This window comes from Ziziphus jujuba, chromosome 1 (assembly GCF_031755915.1).
Source record: "Ziziphus jujuba cultivar Dongzao chromosome 1, ASM3175591v1".
NCBI lineage: Eukaryota > Viridiplantae > Streptophyta > Magnoliopsida > Rosales > Rhamnaceae > Ziziphus > Ziziphus jujuba.
The window spans coordinates 1472952-1491257 of NC_083379.1; the positions used below are offsets into that span (position 1 = coordinate 1472952).

The 18306-nt window shown below is 31.6% G+C and overlaps 1 protein-coding gene across 2 annotated transcripts; it reads right to left on the bottom strand.

The window, feature by feature from the left end:
- Window positions 1–292: 292 nt before the first annotated feature.
- On the bottom strand, window positions 293–12024 carry LOC107403659 (villin-4). Of its 2 annotated transcripts, none has more exons than XM_016010569.4 (24): window positions 11654–12024; window positions 9486–9606; window positions 9168–9267; window positions 8418–8486; window positions 8101–8337; window positions 7712–7889; window positions 7497–7629; window positions 6985–7147; window positions 6750–6897; window positions 6498–6598; window positions 6039–6194; window positions 4920–4988; window positions 4741–4809; window positions 4489–4626; window positions 4151–4279; window positions 3645–3792; window positions 3498–3508; window positions 3215–3355; window positions 2755–2880; window positions 2605–2670; window positions 1387–1720; window positions 1091–1293; window positions 829–1009; window positions 293–713 (listed from the first exon to the last, which is right to left on the bottom strand). In XM_016010569.4, the coding sequence occupies exons 2-23, from the start codon at window positions 9539–9541 to the stop codon at window positions 896–898; spliced, it is 2889 nt and encodes a 962-aa protein (XP_015866055.2). In that variant the 5' UTR covers window positions 9542–9606; window positions 11654–12024; the 3' UTR covers window positions 293–713; window positions 829–895. The 2 variants fall into 2 exon arrangements, with proteins under 2 accessions (XP_015866055.2, XP_048323288.1); XM_048467331.2 differs by lacking the exon at window positions 11654–12024 and adding an exon at window positions 11276–11459.
- Window positions 12025–18306: the final 6282 nt, after the last annotated feature.

The window sequence follows — 18306 nt, forward strand, 5'->3', positions numbered from 1 at the left end:
AAAAAAAAGGGGAACTGAAAAGGGCACAGTTCAATTTAATATTCAAAATAATAAAACTATGTCAAAAAATTACTTAAAGAAATATAAAATTGGTGTAAAGAAAAAGAAAACCTATTTAACTTGAAATTATAAATAATAAAATGTATATGAGAAATGGAAAAACCTATTTAACTTGAAATTATAAATAATAAAATGTATATGAGAAATGGTGCAAGTTGATTTCCACTTAAACCAAACTCCTTTGAAAAAAAAAAAAAAATACAAAAAAGGGAAAAATGGGAAGAAGGGAGCGGAAGAAGGCAAAAATCACACTTTTTATTGTCAAAACAAATAACGAGCGGACTGGTTTATACACTCTGCTGTACACACTTTCCATCCTCAGTTATCAATCCAGCCTAAAAAGTAGACTGCATTTGCAAGCCCTAATCTCTCTACCCAAATCAAATTTTGAATTAAAAAATCAAATTAAAAATGAAAAAAATTAGGGAAAAAAAGACAAGCGCACAACAATCCTGTGACCATAAAGAATACCAAGCAGCTAAACTCAACAAAGAAACAAAACCTAGGCAGTCAAGCAAACTCAAAAGGCCAAAAAAATAAATGGAAAAATTTGTTGGTTCTGTCCAAATTATAAAACAAGCTTCTTGGGAGCAGAAGCAGCTAAAAATGCACTGATGCTGTCCCTTTTAACCCTTGAGAAATTGAGTTCTCCACTGCATTATGAATGAAGTAAAAAAGAAAAAAAGGACATTGCCATTAGAATGCTGCTTCTGTCTGTTAGAACCATAGATAATGAAATTCAAACTGTCATAAGGCAAAACATCTTACAGATTTTGCAGCTAAGCCTTCTTCCACCTGCAGGAGGCTAAAGAAAATGCAGTGACAGAAAGGAGACTCAGAACAGTTGAAGAGCCATTTTGAGTTTGTTCTGTTTCCATTTGGGCAACTTAAAGAAAGCTTCTTTTGACATCCCAAATTTCTCTCTGAACTCTGATGATGACAGGTATGTCTGCAATTTCAACTTTGAGTATTAGAATTGCAATAAAGATGTAAACTCATGATTCAGTTAGATACATGCTCAATATTTTACCTCTCGCTTGGTTACATCAATTTCTGAAATGGGATCCGATGATGTCGTCTTAAGTCGTTCATATGGGTATATTGGGAGACCTTCGTCATCTTCTGCTTCACCTTCTTTAACATCTTCTTGTATAGTAAGGGATTCTATTCTTTTGCTCATAGTGTTCTCCTTGTTGTTTGTTTCTTGTTTTGGTTTGGTAGCCTCTGGGCTCACTTCATCCACCATGAAAAGGTACTTTGAATTAAGAACTATGCTAACGACTGGAATAATTAATTAACAACTTCATGAAACATAAGTAGTAATACCTTTAAGATTAACAGATCTGGGAATAATAGTTTCTCTTGCTGGCGCTGGTTGCTCAAACGAAGCAGTGAGTGCTGCTATAGCTGAGGACTTGGAAGCCAGTTTAGCTGAATCTGGGGTTACAGATTTTGGATATATCTTTCTAACCACCGGTGGTGGAGTTGAAAGGTTCCTGGCATTGGGATTTTCAAAATTAGCAGCCAGTGCATTGAAAGCTGGAGACCTGCCCCTCACACGAACTCGGTCAGGACTAAAAGACATGCTTCTGGAACGCTGTGATTTATCTGGGACACTGGATCTTCCTCCATAAGATACAGGGGTTCTCCGCTTGGGTTTCTACATTATGCATCAGGTAGTTAATTAGAAAACTGATACTAAACACAATAAATGTGGTGACAAGTATACAAAAATTAGTTGGAGCAAAAATTCTAGCTAATAAGATGGTATAAAATTACTAAGCTTTAACTACAAAAAGTGAACATCTTTCTCTTCACTCAGCCTAAGAATACTATGTTGACTCTCATCCCCGCTAGATACTGATGAATATATCTTCTAAATAAGTTAAATTTATTACATATTCATGGAGGTCTTAGTCTAATATGTAATAGGGCTTCACTTACTGAGGCAGCTGTCAACAAATAAAGTCAAATTAAAAGCTAAAAGCAACAACCGTACAATGTTTTTTCAAATTCATATGGTCAGAGGTTCCCTCAGGAGTTTCAAAAAACCTTTTTGTCATTTAAACTAAGCAAGTTATTTTTTAAATAAATGATAAATAACTGGTATCTAAACAACAGATATCAGTAGAAATAATAATGTTAGAATGGTGCACATGGTTTAGGAACTTGCTACGAGCAAATATCAAATTAAGTCATTGAAGAGTGTAATATGTACCTTGCTATCACAAACTGAAACCAATTTCAGCAATAAGCTGAAATAAATGTACTCATGTGCACATTTCCTAAGCTGCTATGGACATATGGTAAATTATAATACTTTATAATGGCAAACAAAATATTTCAAGTTGTGCAAATTTCTGCTGTAGCTAAAAGTTAAATCATACAAGACGTCAAAGACATCAAAGAGGCTGAAAGATGTGAATTACTGAGAGAAACGTAAGGGTAGGATGACTCTAAATCCAAGAGCAAATGTTAGTGAACTCCATAATTTATTGAATCAAAGTTCGAAATCTTAAGCAGTGAGGATAAACAAAGTCTTACATCTACCATCAGAGTACCACCATTTTTTACCAAAGCAAGTTTCCTCTGAAATGAATTTCCATGCATCTGTACCAAAATAAAAGTGTTCAGACTTTCTGACAGACGACAAGTTATGATGATTAAGTAAACACTAATTTTATGGTTACTCACTGCAGATTTGGCGGAGTCCCATGCAAAGAAGCGTGTGAAGAAAGGTGGCTCACTCCCTTCCATGACAATATATATTGGGGCTTCACGAGATAATTTTTCTAGAAGGAAATCATGCTTAAGAAATTTCTGTTTAAGAGACATAAATAGGTTAACCAAGTCACAGAAAGAGAGGCATTAAAAATCTCATTGAATGGTAACAAATAGGTTCAAATTTATGAAGCATGGGCTTAAGTCAAATTAACTTGTGTTCAAGCAATATAGGAATCTTGCTCTACAACCAAAGTCAAAAAACATAAGCTACAAAAATATAAAAAAGTGGAAATCAACTTCCATGAAGCAAGGAATATAGTCATCTTAAACTACAGGAATTTCACATCATACCAAAAACATATTTGATATTTTAGTACTATAAAATGTAGCTCACAACCATTGCTTTGAGTCAAAGCCTAATCAGTCATACCTCCCCAATAGTCAAAGCATTCAGTCTATTCTTAGAGTCAACCTGTTGGCCGACCCAAACAAAGATATCTGAGTGACAATCCAAGATAAATATATCTTCAGTCATCAAATCATCTTGGGTGAAATTGTAAATCTCTGTCACCTGCAACAAGATAAATTTTAAATAAATCAAATTAAACAAAATGGAAACCTTTTCTATGACATGCATCTTTCATGTTCAGCATAACTCAAAATAACTTTCACTTCTCATATCTGACAGCTTTAATGATAGACAAAAAGAATACCTTCAAATTCCCTACAGATAACCATTGCATTTGGCCATAAACAAGACAATGGAGAAAAATTTGTAGGTTAGAGTTTCACCATTTAAAGTACATGAAAGAAATAATTAATAAACAAATAAATAAACCTATAAAGATAATCATCAATACCATTTTTAAAAATGCATGAAAACAGGTGAGGATCATTTTCGGCATCTCTTCCAATCTTTTGGCTGGGATATTCAGACTTTCCTCCTAATAATTCCCAAAACTGTTCAGATTCTGCACCTTCCTTTTGTGGTTTTGACTGAGAATCAGGCTGCAAATAATTGGCAAGCACATATAAGTAGACTAGGAGACTTTAATCATAAAACAATATCATACACATTAAGCTCCTGATTACAGTTATACACTAAGATATGAAAGAGCCTCCTTTGAACAAATATGCGTTTTACAAAAGAAATATCAGCTCCTTTGACTATGATCTAAGGTTTTAACGAACAAGTTTGGTGTTCAATATCAAAGCAAACACATAAATGCAAAACCATAAATGTAGGAAGCAGGTCTACCAGCTGCTATGCCATTATGAACATGAACAACTTACCTAGGAACTTTATCACCCATTCAAAGTTCATAAATTATTTCTAAAGAAATGGAAAATCTACAAAATGTCAAACCTTTATCAAATCCAGGTGCCTCTCTACAAGTTCATGACTATCAGTGGTAGTAAGGCTTCCAGACCATGTATATACCATGGAACCACCATGTAATATGTAGCAATAGGAAGAATTCAAAGATGACGCAACCTAATGACACGAAGTAGAATGTTAGTATCAATTGTACATACAGAAGATGCCAAAAAACAGATTGCAATAGTGTGCAATATATGATATGGACCACACAGTGAGCCTAAATAACAGAAGGGAGCAAAGGGAAAAAACAAAAACAAAAGAAAGAGTCATACAGGATCAGCTTGAATTGCTTAAAAAACGAAAAACAAAAGAGAGAGCCATACAGGATCAACTTGAATTGCTTGCATATTATCAGGCCCAGAGCCCTGGACTCGAAATAATGCAACGCCATCTTCTTTATATGTATCATCAGGAATTTCCTTCTCTGCAACGTATTTCTTGTATCCGTCACTCAGACCACCCTGATAGATTTTAGATTTGCAGTCATTTTGAAAATAAATGAATCTAAGTAGAAATATATAAAGACAACTAGATAAATTAATGAAAGTTCCTTGGTAGGTATTGCAAACTCAAACCTTAAAAACTATAATACTCTGGAAGATTGAATAGAACTGAATTGGTTCATTTCCTTCATATATACGAGCCTAGCAATTTGCAAAAGATAAAAAAGTACAATTAGTAAGAGCTGTAGAAAGGATGAGGACAATTAATTATGTCAAAATAACTAGAGGGGGCCAAGTTGAAGGAAAAATACTTGGGCAGGCAGAAACTTCAATGACTCGACCATCTTGCTTGCGAGTGAAACAGCTGAAGCCCTTTCTTCCTGTTTTTAACGTAATTCCATATTACAGATCCAGTGAATAGATCGGTATAATGCACACCTAGAAGCATCGTCGTAAAGCAAGCATGCATGGATGTATATTTGTGCTTGCATTTTGGGTGTATGGGTGTATGGGTGCATGTCAGTGTGTACAAAGAAACCCTTTATATTTGGCACATTGTAACAATGCATATAGAATAGCAAGAATACATATATAACAACTTGAGTTTAACGACTGCTCAATTACATGGTGGTTATACATAGAGGCAGTTTAGCCACTTCTAATATATATCATCCAAAATTTCTAAGACAAAATCAGGTAACTCTTTTGATCTTTAATATATTTATGCTTTTGCCAATCTTTAAGATTTATATGATAAAATGCACTAGCCAATCTTTAAGATTTATACGATAAAATGCACTAGGAATAGAATATTTTTGGAACACTCTAAACACCTATGATGTTTATAATGCATGGGCACAAACACACATAAATACATGTTGTAGCAGGACTTGGTATGAGAATGACCAGAAAGAAGAGAGGAGAGAGAAACTAAGGGATGAAAAATAGAGACAAAACTACAGGAAGAAAGTAAACTATACATTATTCAATAACTCGTGACTGCCTAAGGTTACATTTGACAATATTTCTAATAAATCAACTTGACCAAAAAAGGAAACTAAACAACCTAATAGTCTTAACAGGAAAAAACCAGTCAAATAAAATCAATTACTATCCCATGATTAGCAAAACGCATAATTTATTTATTTCATAAATTTACACATAAAATAAGTTTTAAATTTTCTACCTTTGTCTCAACCACATGAACGCATATATACTTTGAAAATATAATAATTAGCTAGTTATATGTGACTTATGATACAGTATTCACATTTTGCTCAGAATGATACACATTGCAGTACAACTCCTTTCTACTTTAGTTTTTATAAAAGAAATCACTTTTAAGGGGAAAAACAAAAACAAACAAAAAAAAAAAAAGTAGAAAGGTAAAACAAGAACATAAACAAGTCAAAAGCTTATGATAGTCTTACCTCAACACTTTGCTTCCCAAACCATGTTCCAATAAGGTACTCCTCTTTATCTTCTCCAGGATATGAGTACTGAAAAATAAAGCAATCTCCACTGTAGAGTTTTGACTGATCAGAAGCTGGAAGAAGAATTTTTTCCTGACCACTAACACGCCAAACCTGTGCAAACAAAGAAAAGTTACCTTTAGCACACAACAGATTGCCTAACCTACAAAAGACTTAGGGTTTATGAATCTTCTATGAAGGATGAAACTATCATTCTAGATGGAAGACTAATGGTTTTTTAAAGAAATATCATTGGATATATATGAAATAATTTTGAAATGGATATCCAAAAAAAGTGGCAAAAATTAAGGTTTTACATTCAGTATAACATTATAAAATGAATAACTTCTGGCCCTCTTCAGAATTCTAATTCGACAAGCTACTCTGGTGGATTATCATAGGCACAGCCTTACATACCTGCAGGTTTCCAGTGCAATCAATGTACGGTTGAGGTTCTTCTTTTACAGGATCAGCTTTCAAAAGGCCCTTCACATTAACTCCTTGACGTTTTAGAAGTGCTATAGCAACAACAAAATGTAAAAGATATCAATTTTTTTTTTTTTCATGATAATTTCTTTTTCAACAATTTTTTAATGATGATGATGGCGATCATAAGAAGAATAAATTGCATTACAAGGAAAACATCTTCCAAGAATTTCATTCACTGACCTGCTACCTTGCCTCTACCATCCTCTGATACAGCCACATTAGTTGTCTGAGGCCATGATTCAAATTTAGACCGGAACGTTACCGTTTCAAATCCTTCAATTACACGAATTATGTGGGATTTTGGTCGATCAGGGCCACGGACTAACTCCTGTTTCATAGAACGAAGAACAAAATGAAGTTTATTAACCATTTAGATGTGTAAAAACCAATATAAGTTAGAACATAAGGGCTATACTTCTGAAGCTCCACTTGCACTCTTTCTTTCTTCAAGAGATGTATTTCTCCCCATCCATACAAATACTTCCACCCCACAGTCTAAAAGATAGCATTTATTTGTGTCTAGCAATTCCCTTGTCAAAGAATCAGCCTCAACAGGTACTGCCTGCCCTTTCTCAATGCTTAAACGGCACATATATATACATATTTATGTCAGAACTACAACATAACTGAATTGCATAATTCATTATCATACATGAAACTATGTAGTAAATTAAGTGGTTTGAGATATGTACTGCAGATACCATATCTAATTAATGTTTTGGGAAAAGTAAATTCAGCAATGAAAAATCTCCAAAAAAAAAAAAAAAAAAAAAAAAAAAAGGAGGAGGAGGAGAGAAGAAAAGGAAAAAACATAACAATAATAATAGTATTAATAACATTTTGATCTTAGCAGTAAAAAATGAGTGCAATAATGGCAGTTCAATGTTAAAATGCACATCAAAAAAGGAAACTGGGGTAACATATTACCTAAGTAGCTTCGTAGAATGAGAATCAACAGTCTTATCCTCATCACTGGCTGTTTTCTTAGGGAGTGGAGCAAAGCCACCAAAGAAACCCCAAAATTCTCCAGTTTCAGAATCAGCCATCAACTTTCCATCCTCTGCATTAATAGGCAAATCAACATACACAGAAAAATGGTATTCATTTATCATCCTTGAAATTCCAAATCTTCAGCCACTTACCAATTGTGGCAATCTCACATTTCCCATCATGATAAGTGTCCTTAATGTATTGGACAACTTCTAATGCTTTGGCTCTCTCTTGAATGGATGAGTTGGAACCATTGAATTGAAATATTTTTGACTTGGTATCAAGAATAAAAATATCATCATGGTTGAGTGATGACCGAGCAAAAGGAACCTATAACAAACGAAAAATGAAAGTTAATGAGGAACAAAGAATTCCCATTAAAAAAGAAACAAAGAAACAAAAACATAAAGGTAAAAAACCACCATACACACATAAACATGCAATGCATATGACACACACACAGAGACAAACAAATTTAGACCACAAGCTTGTCATCTTGATTTTTCTGTCACCAGCAGAGAATTAATTAACATAGACTTGCCTCTTTTACATTAACAACATGTTTTCCTTTGCAGACAAACAATCGCGTCTTGTGTTCATCAGCTTCAGCATGTTTGAAGCCAGATGCAACTCCACCTTCTTGAGGTATAATACATGGTTTGAAATAAGATAGGAATTTCTCAGTTTCATGACCTTGTACTTCACGATATTGCACAGCACGTCCTCCAAGAGCTGCATCCAGTTCAACTGTCTTGATAGCTGCAGTACCAGCTTCATCCTGTTTTAACATTTATCAAAAAATTATAGAAGATATAATGGCGAATAAACACTGCAATCCTTGAACTAAGTAAGACTCACCTGAGAGGTATCTTTACCAAGCCAATAATGGATATCATGTCTCAATGCACCACTTTTTAAGGAGGTTGTCTACATTGAAAGGTAAACAATGCGTAAGTTATTCAACTCAAAAAGATTACAAATTATAACATAAATAAATAATTCATATAATTTAACAATCAAATAAATCCAATAAGCTACAGGGGAAACATTGCTAGCTTAAAAGGTAAATTTTTTTACGAGGAACGCAGAAATAGCACTGCTTTTACGATAAGCAGACATTAAATGCCATGAAACCTAGCCGAACCGAAAGAAAATTCAGAATATAGGACTAATCCAAAATCTAAAAGTCTCAATCCTTAACTCTCTGCCTATTCCCTCTATGGCTTTTCCCCATTAAACGAGGAGCAAAAGAAGAACATAATTGGATTGATTAAGACAAAAGTTCTAAACTTTACTTCTTATTCAGAAAAAGTTGTTGGGAGTTGTATCTGTTTCTTCCTCCACCCTAGAAGCCTCATACATGAACTGGTTCAGATAGGGCATTCTTTGGTTGAGATAAGTATCAGTAAAAAAAACTGAGATTGAAATCACATTTCAAACCTTTTTCAAGTGATTAATGCTACAGCAGAAACAAGGTTATAAAACTTTAATAGGTGGTTACCATAAATCTAAAAGAAGTTTCAGTAGATGCAATTTACATTACTGTGAAGCTAATTAAAGACTATAGATACATGAGAAATGAATTTAGATGAGAATCAAATTGCTTACTTTCAAGATCACATAGGAGTCCCCTGTAAAGAATTTTCCATAAGCGGCCTTTGGAACAGAAACAGGAACAAAGTTTTCAATACGCCATATTTCGAGTCCTCTAAACATCGTCAAGGAGAGTATAACAGTAACTTTCTTGAAGAGGAGGTCAAATTGATTTTTTTCAAAAAGTTATCAATAGAAGCGTGCAAGTAGTAATTGTCATCTTAATTGAATTTTTGACTGATTTTAGCCTATTAGGTATACTAGAAACTTGAACATTATAAAGTGTTACACTTAAACCATAAATACAATCAATGCTCATTAGATGAAGGATACGCCTTTTGTCCAGCTCCCTGGAATGCTGGATCCAAATCTCTCATGGAGACAGCCATGTCGTTTGTAGCTAGAACAATTTAATTATCCAAGATGTTGGCTTGAAGAAAGGTGTAGAAGTATCCTGAAACAAAACTGGAACTGTAAATAAAAAAAATTTTAAAAAAAGGGAAAAAATTCAACATATTTTCACTGTCAAAGTAACAGTAAAATGAAACATCAAAAAGAAGCCAAAATCCAACAGTTGATCGAATCATGAAACATGAGCAAACTTTATTTTAAGCATAACAAATATCATTTCTTAAGTTATGCTCTGATTAGATAAAGATGTTCACCATTTATCAAAGACCCTGCTCAAACACAAACATTCTCACCCTATAAAATTACAATATTTTAACAACATTACAGGAAGTTCTCTTCCAATTTGTAAGAATGTTTCATGGTTGGCATATTTGAATGTATGATTCACGTTAAACCCTTCACAACAGCTAGAGACAACTCTTCAGCTTCAGGAAATCCTGTTTCAATTGAGTGCTGTACCACCACCATCATAATTGCATAGCATGAAGTTTGCCATTATGCCCAAGTCTTTGCGTGTCCTTTTCATTGCTTCATAAGCATCTTGAAATGGTTGTAATTCATAATTTCCTAAAAATAAACAAAATGACCTAGTTTCCCTCACTAACTAGCGATAGTATATTACCAAGAGGCTAACATTTCAGCTTCAAAAGAAAAGCTTCACGATGCAATTCAATTCATATATTGATACTTATCCATAACAATTATTCACACATACCCCTGTTGTCCATTAACTAATGACCATAACCGATGCAAAGTGACAAATTGTTCCAACTCTTTCTAATATTTAACAGTAAAGCTAACATCTTTTTCAAGTAATCAATTCATTTTACTTCCCCGGTTTATTCATAAAGTTTTTCTTTTCAAAAAAACAAGTGCATTTTCACGTCAATAGACGAACAATGCAGCTTACTGTGAAATATTTTCTTCAAATGCTGCTTTTGGCAGTTCATCCACAAAGTCAAATTTAGTCATTCCATAGAAGAATAAGAATTAAAGAACGTATATAATATATCTCCAGCAATCATTTAGCCAAAACGATGCCCCCAACAAAAAATATGTTAGCCAATACCGTGGCTACTTTGGAATTCTTATGTCAGAATAAGCAATCACGGTGTAAATACATATGAGTTTATGATGAAGCGAAAATTTTCTTCTTCTTCTTCTTTTTTTTTTTTTTTTTTTTTTTGGGAAGAATGATATCAAAAAAAAAAAAAAAAAAAAAAAAAAAAAAAAAAAAACAAACTAGAAAATTGAAAACTATAACGACAAAAACCAGAAGACGCAGCAAGAAGAAAAGGGTTAAGGGGGAATAGTAAGAAGTATATTGAGAAGAATTTGGAAGTTAACAAAGATGGGTGTTCCCTCCATAATAAATGGTTAAAGCCGTCCTCGCAGAAAAACACAGAATTGCACAAACAGAAGAACAACGGAAGCATTTTGAAACGGAAGTAAACAGACTTCAACTGAAAGTGAAAGCTTTGAAGAAATACAGACAAAGACAGACACGTAAAAGACAAACAGTGCAGACGGAATTTATTAGAAAATGAGTCACAACAACCAAAAAACATAACAATACCAAACGGGTCTTGGAAATCCAGCATTCCAAATTTACACGTTAGAGCTATCACGAATTACTATAATCTGAAATCCGATAAAAGATGCAGTTAAATTGCACGGCAGAAATTTACACATTTAAAGAAAAATAAATTTACCCAAAAAAATCAAGCTCAGCTGAAATCGAGCAATACAACATCATAATTTGCATTGGATCAGCGAAAACCAATTACAGCATACCCATCCGTCAATCCGATCAATCCCACAAGAGCAAAAATATTGGAAAAAAACCAAAAAAATAAAATAAAAAGAATCAAATTTTGCTAAAATCTATAAGAATTTATTGAGAAACACATCTCACTAATCCCACACCTCAAACAAAAAGCTCACACATTTCAAAGGGTTTATTTTATTGGATTTCGCAAAACGAAACAAATATTCACCAAACCCATTAACATTAATAAAAACCAAAATTGACAAAAAGCAGAGGAAAAAAAAAAAAACCCAACATCAGAATCCAAAAACTGGTAGCGTACCTGATGGTCTCGAGGACGAAATCCGATTAAGAATTTGCACAAAACAGAATCAAAGAATCAGATCCAATCCAACGGACAAAAATAACTGGAATATATATATATGTATGATAGAATTTTCCAAGGAACAGCAATTAAAGAGAAAAATACGGAAAAAAGCTTAGCAGAAAGAGTAAAGTGGGGGCTGCTAGAAGAATAAGAAGAGGAAGTAAAATGAGAAAAAAAAAAAATGCTAGAGAGAGAGAGAGAATGAAAGAGAGAAAAGCGAAGAGACAGGGAGAGAGAGAGAGAGAGAGTGAGACAGAGAGACAGAGAGACCAAAGAGAGGGGTTGGAGGGAATGATGAGTTGCCAGGCGTGCTTATCACTAACGGCAATAAAACAACACCCCCAACAAAGGACATATAAACTGTTAATCCCCTCCCTTTTCTTTTCCTTTTAGGTATATTCAATTTACAATAAATGATAGGTTTTAAAAAGTTAAGTATATCTAATTTAAAATAAATTATAAATTTTAAAAGATTTGATAAATTGTAATGGAATTTTATAAATTTTATGAATAATTTATAAAAATCAAATAAAATTTTTAAAATTAAAATTAGATTTTATATTGATAATTTTTTTTATAATTTTACTATTAAAATTTTTTAAAATCTATTTTTTTTAAATTAATAACTTTTTAGATACTATTAGATTTTAAAAGAATTTTATAAAATACTAATTGAATATATTTAAATTTTAATAAACTTTTATAAAATTTATTAAAATTTAAATTGAATATAATTTAATCTGTATAGATTTTTTTTAAATCTAAATATAATATATAGAATATAATTCCTTAATTATATTCTTTTTTCCGTTCCCCTCATTTCTATCTCGTTTGGAGGGACTTAAGCCATTCCCCTTTTTTCCATTTTCACTTTCTTTTCTTTTCTTTTCTTTTCATCCTTCACCAACGGTTAAAAAAAACAAAAAAACATTTTTTAAACTTTTTTTAATAAAAAAATGTTAGAATTCAGAATTCAGCTGCCCATTTTTCGTTTTTTTTATTATTTATTTGCTCAATATGTGGAAAAGGTTAAATCTTTGTAAACCCGCATAGATAAAACAATGTGTTATTATTACATAGATAAACTATGTGGGAAATCTTTGTAAACCCACATAGACAAAACTATGTGTTATTACCACGTTGATAAACTATGTGGGTTTGGTTGGAAAGTTAATGAAAGACCAGTGAAAAGGTTAATATGTCCATTTGAAAAAATTATAAACATACAAACAATATTACAGAGAAAGATAGATGAGGTCAAATAAAGGAAATGTAGTACCTTGAATCAAACCCCTTTACAGGTAGAATCTGTTGCTGTTTTTTGGGTTTTGACGCATTTTTTGTTTTCTTTCTCTGTGTAAATGTGTACGTATCTTTGTCATCTGAATTTTGTTATTTTTTTTTCCTTAATAATTCGATATTAAACAATTAAGAAAATTAAAAGAAAAAAAATTGGAAGGAAACAAAAAAAAAAAAAAAATGAAAGAAAGAAAGAAAGAGATGGGAGAGATTTACAAAGGTGCTGATGGCTGGTAATGGGGAAGGCAGACTTCCGCTTTGTGAGGAATGAAAATGAAAAAATAAAAAATAAAAATAAAAATAAAAAGGAGAAAAATTTTGAGAGACTGTGAAAAAGGAAAATAGAAAAGTCGGTCACCGGCCATCATTCTTTCTTTGGCTATTAACCTTAAGGTGGGGCTTTATGTTAGGCTTTTCTCCTTTTTTCCCTTTTTTTTTTTTTTAATGGTTAATTTCATTTTCAAAGATTAGCCTATAATACTTTCATTTTCCCCTTTTCTTGCCGCCTCTGAAATGGATTGGGACCCATTTTTCTTTTTTTTCTTTTTTTTTTTTCCTCTTTCCTTTTCATATTATATATAAAAAATATAATATGTATGTATATTTGTTACATATGCACGTCATGGAAAAAGTAATAATCCAGCACAACCATTGCTGTTGATATACCCCACTTTTTAAATGGAATATTCTTTCCAAAAAAAAAAATTTGAATGATTTTTAGGCATATATTTATAGAGTAGCATTTAGATTAAGATTCCTAATATGAATGATCTTAATCTAATAAGAAGTAAAAATAATAGTAACATATATATTAAAATGATCTTCTAAAGAATATTACTACAATTTTGGTTCAACAATATATTTAGATTAAGATTCCTAAATTGAATGATTTTTAGGCATATATTTATAGAGTAGCATTTAGATTAAGATTCCTAATATGAATGATCTTAATCTAATAAGAAGTAAAAATAATAGTAACATATATATTAAAATGATCTTTTAAAGAATATTACTACAATTTTGGTTCAACAATATATTTAGATTAAGATTCCTAATATGAATGATCTTAATCTAATAAGAAGTAAAAATAATAATAACATATATATTAAAATGATCTTCTAAAGAATATTACTACAATTTTGGTTCAACAATATATTTAGATTAAGATTCCTAAACTGAATGATATGAATCTAATAAGAAGTAAAAATTAATAGTAACATATATATTAAAATGATCTTCTAAAGAATATTACTACAATTTTGGTTCAACAATATATCACTTATTTTTTTTTTGGGTTTTGTTTTACGTATAAGTTTGAAGGAGGATGATAATAATTGTGAAACATATTGATGATGGAATTGGAAAATGTGGAAAATGGAGTTGTGGATTAGTAGTGGCAGACCGACCAAGAAGAATCTCTTTGTTGCCGATGGAGTATAAATTATATCTGCTACTCAACCTTTGTGAATTCTGTTCAAACTTTGGGGGATCCACTTTTGGGATATTTTGAATTTCTATGAACTCTTCAGCTGGTTTTTCATTGAGAAAAAAACATATATGTATATGTTATATACATATATATATATATATGATGCGCGTACCAATTCAGATAATTTTTGCTTCTAAATATCTTCTTCTCTTCTTCTGTTTTTTCTTTTTTGTGGGGATTGAAAAGAAACTTCATTAAGCTAAACAGAGGAAGATACATCATCCTTTAAAGAAGAGAGAAGCCCAAGAGGCTAGCTTCTTCTAAATAGTTCTCCTTTTTTTTTTTTTTTTTTTTTTTTAATCCTTCTTCTTCTTTTTTGGTACATGCTGTTTTCAGCATTTAGATTCATTAAAACGTATTTTTATTTTCTAACTTTCCATCATTTGTCAAAATTATCCAACTAACAATTTGCACCTCTTATTACTATTAAAAGAAGAAATTAATGGGCCAAAGCTTTATTTGGAAATTTGATCTTACTTTAGAAACTTGCTTTTCAATTAATAACTTTTTGGGGAGTCGTAGTATATGGCCCTCCTGGTCCACCATTAAAATCATGAAAATATAGAATTTATTAGAATTTATTCAACAAGCTGACATGATCATTTTAATTGCATGTAACTTTCAGAAGTATAGGAGCATATATATGTAAAATAAGCCGCAAAACACAGAGGAGCTTAATTAAATCTAATCATAAAGTTTTCATAGTTGTTTTCAGTGACAATTAATATTAATTTGACCCTAAGAAAGCAAATTATATACATATATATATATCGTAGTACATTGAAAATAGAAAACAAGAAAACAAAAAGATTGTCAATAAAAAGATACGTATTAAACCAAATATATTATGCTCTCAGATCGCTATAATTGTAACTTTTGTAGTTTGTGGCTTTCCCTTCCATAGTGAAAATGATTAAAAAAAAGGGTGAATTTCATTGGCATATAATATATATATATATATAGTATAGATGCATTTGCATGTCCTCATATAATTGAATATAAAAGTTGGATTTTCATCGGATTTCAGGATTGATCTTAGATGCAGGATTTAGAATTTAACAGTAAAAGAGTGTATAAAGGTGTGCTACAGTAACTAATTAATTCACTCTATGTATCTAAATGGAAATTGGTTTGATGAAATCGTCATAAACTTTATTTGAGCTAGCTTAGCCAGCTAGATGCTTGTGTACCTACCCAAATTCAAAAGCTTTGAAAGGCTAAATGCTGGGGACTTAAACAACTAATGGCATACCATACACACACACACACACATATATATATATAATATATATATACAAAACTGTCACATTGAATGGATAGGAGCTAGGCCTGGGCCACTCCAGGACATATCTAGATGATAACAACTTCGTAATTATCACACAGCCTTTCACCACAAATTATAATTGGACTCCTCCTAAGACTTTTCTTTAGAATATGTCGTGCTGGATCTCCTCCTCGTACTGATTGTGAGGCTCGAGTTCCTTTCTCAACCATATGCATGGATTTTAGCCGAAATTTGATACAAACAAAGGGATTTTTTTTTTGCTAGATGTACAAACAAAGGATGTAAACCATATATACGTATACCACGCATATATATATATATATATATTTATATATTTTTATATATAATATATGAGATATATAATATTATATATATATATATATACATGTGTGTGTGTGGGTGTGTACAAATTTGATCAACTGGAAATTAATTTTCAACTTATATTTAATGGAATGTATGATGATATTGCGATTTAGAATTAGCAAAATTTGTATTAATTTTTGTTTTTAAATTTAAATTATTAATGGAGATATCATCCATATCACATATGTCACGTCATTAATGTGATATGCTGGGAGATAATCGATAGAAAATCATTTTTTTTTTTTAATGTATGTATGTATTTGAAGTTGCAAATGCTTATATACGTAGCATAGCAAAGAAACTGTACCTGAACTAAAGTGAAATTAAGAAAAGGGGTAGCCAGTGAAAGTACCTAAGAAAAACAACGAAAAACAACTTTTTTTTGTCTGCTTAACTCTTTCCTGGTAGTTGGCCCTGTATGTATATGTATGTGTATGTATTTGAATTTGCATACTTATATACATAGCAGTTGCATGCTTATTTATATTCTGTTCTTTTGCTGTTTCTAAAAAAATTTTGTTTTGTTTTGAAATTATTATTATATATGTACCTGCCTTGTTGATTTATTCTGTTTGAACTGAAGTTCCATGTCATTTATTTCTTAAAAAAGATGGAATAACGCCCTATTGATCAGGCCGTTTGGCTTTTGGAAATATAGAGCTTTTCGGCCAGGGTTTGAGTCCATAAGCGATATGAATCTCAATTTGAAGGAATCCAAAAAAAGGCTATTTTCTTTCTCTTTTTTGATGGATCTATAAAAAGTTATTGTACAACATTGTGGGTAGATGGGAATACAGGCCAATTAGATAAAGACATTGATGTTGTCCTCTTAACGCAAGTCTAATTTAGGCTACGTGTCTCAAGATGGTCATTTTCATTTTTTTTTTCCCTATTTGGTTAATTAGCAAACAAGATATATAAAGTATATGAGCCAGTCACTATAAGTTGTTACCTTGGAATGCATCTCTCTAGTGTCCTAGTAAAAACCCACCTAGCTATAGCCTATATATGCCAAGAAAACTTCCTTTCTCGATTTGAATCAAAGTCCTTACAACAAGAATCATCAACCTGTTTTTTGTTACGTGCTTATTAACCATGCCAATTTTTTTAAACTTGAAATATATGTCGGTACCTAGTTAATTTAGGTTTTAATCATCCGATTAAAAACTTTCATTGATACAATGTAATGACATTGTCCATAAGATTCATAATATACTGCTAGGATTAAAAAAATAAATAAAAAAAGAAAAAGAAAAACAAGCATAAACAAACATAATTAAAATTGAATAGAGGATCCTTGATGCATCTCACACGCTGTGCATGTTTTTGTAAAATTTTCTTTGCGTCTCATTTTCTCCAAATTGGTTTTCTCTACTAGTATAACTGTGGAGTTGTTTATGGAGAAAAGGAATTAATGGGATTTATGTGTGTTTGGGGTGATTTGGCTAATCACAATTCTGTCTTGTAGGAGATACTCTGTTAGGAATTGTTTCCTTATCTTAAACTTGCCTAAATGTGCATTAGTGATACAATGAAGTGAGTGAACTATGTAATCAATTCTTCGATGTTGAACGAAAACATTGTTTTTGTGGCTGAAAATACCAAATTCAAAAGTTATATAAGTTGTATCAAGACTATTTTGAGTTCTTCCTTGCTACAGCCAGCGTATATACACTGCTTTGTTTATTTGCTCTGTTTCAACTGAAGTTCCGACTCATTTGTTGCTTAGATAAGATGGAAAATATATAAAGTTTGTTTATGGTGCAGATCATTTTGTATGTGGATTTGAAATATTGATAACGATTTTTTAAGAAATTATCATTAATATTAAATCTGCATGGGACTATCTGCATAATAAAATTTTCCTATATATATACATATATATATATATATATATAGTTCTACCACCATTCATACTCATTTTTGTTTTCCTCTGGGTCTATAACAGGCTATTCAACCAGAATGCTGCTCAAAATTAATCCAAAATGTCAAAAAATGGTTGGTTTAATAGTAAGTCTCTTACGTCCATATTATGAAGTTGTTGGGTAGGGAATACGCCCTCCTCCCGTTTGAAGCAAAAATTATTGCAAATTAGTAAAATAAATAATAAAAAATAAATTGACCTATAAAATTCTATTCAAAAGTAAAAAAAGAAAAAAAAAAAATTACTGT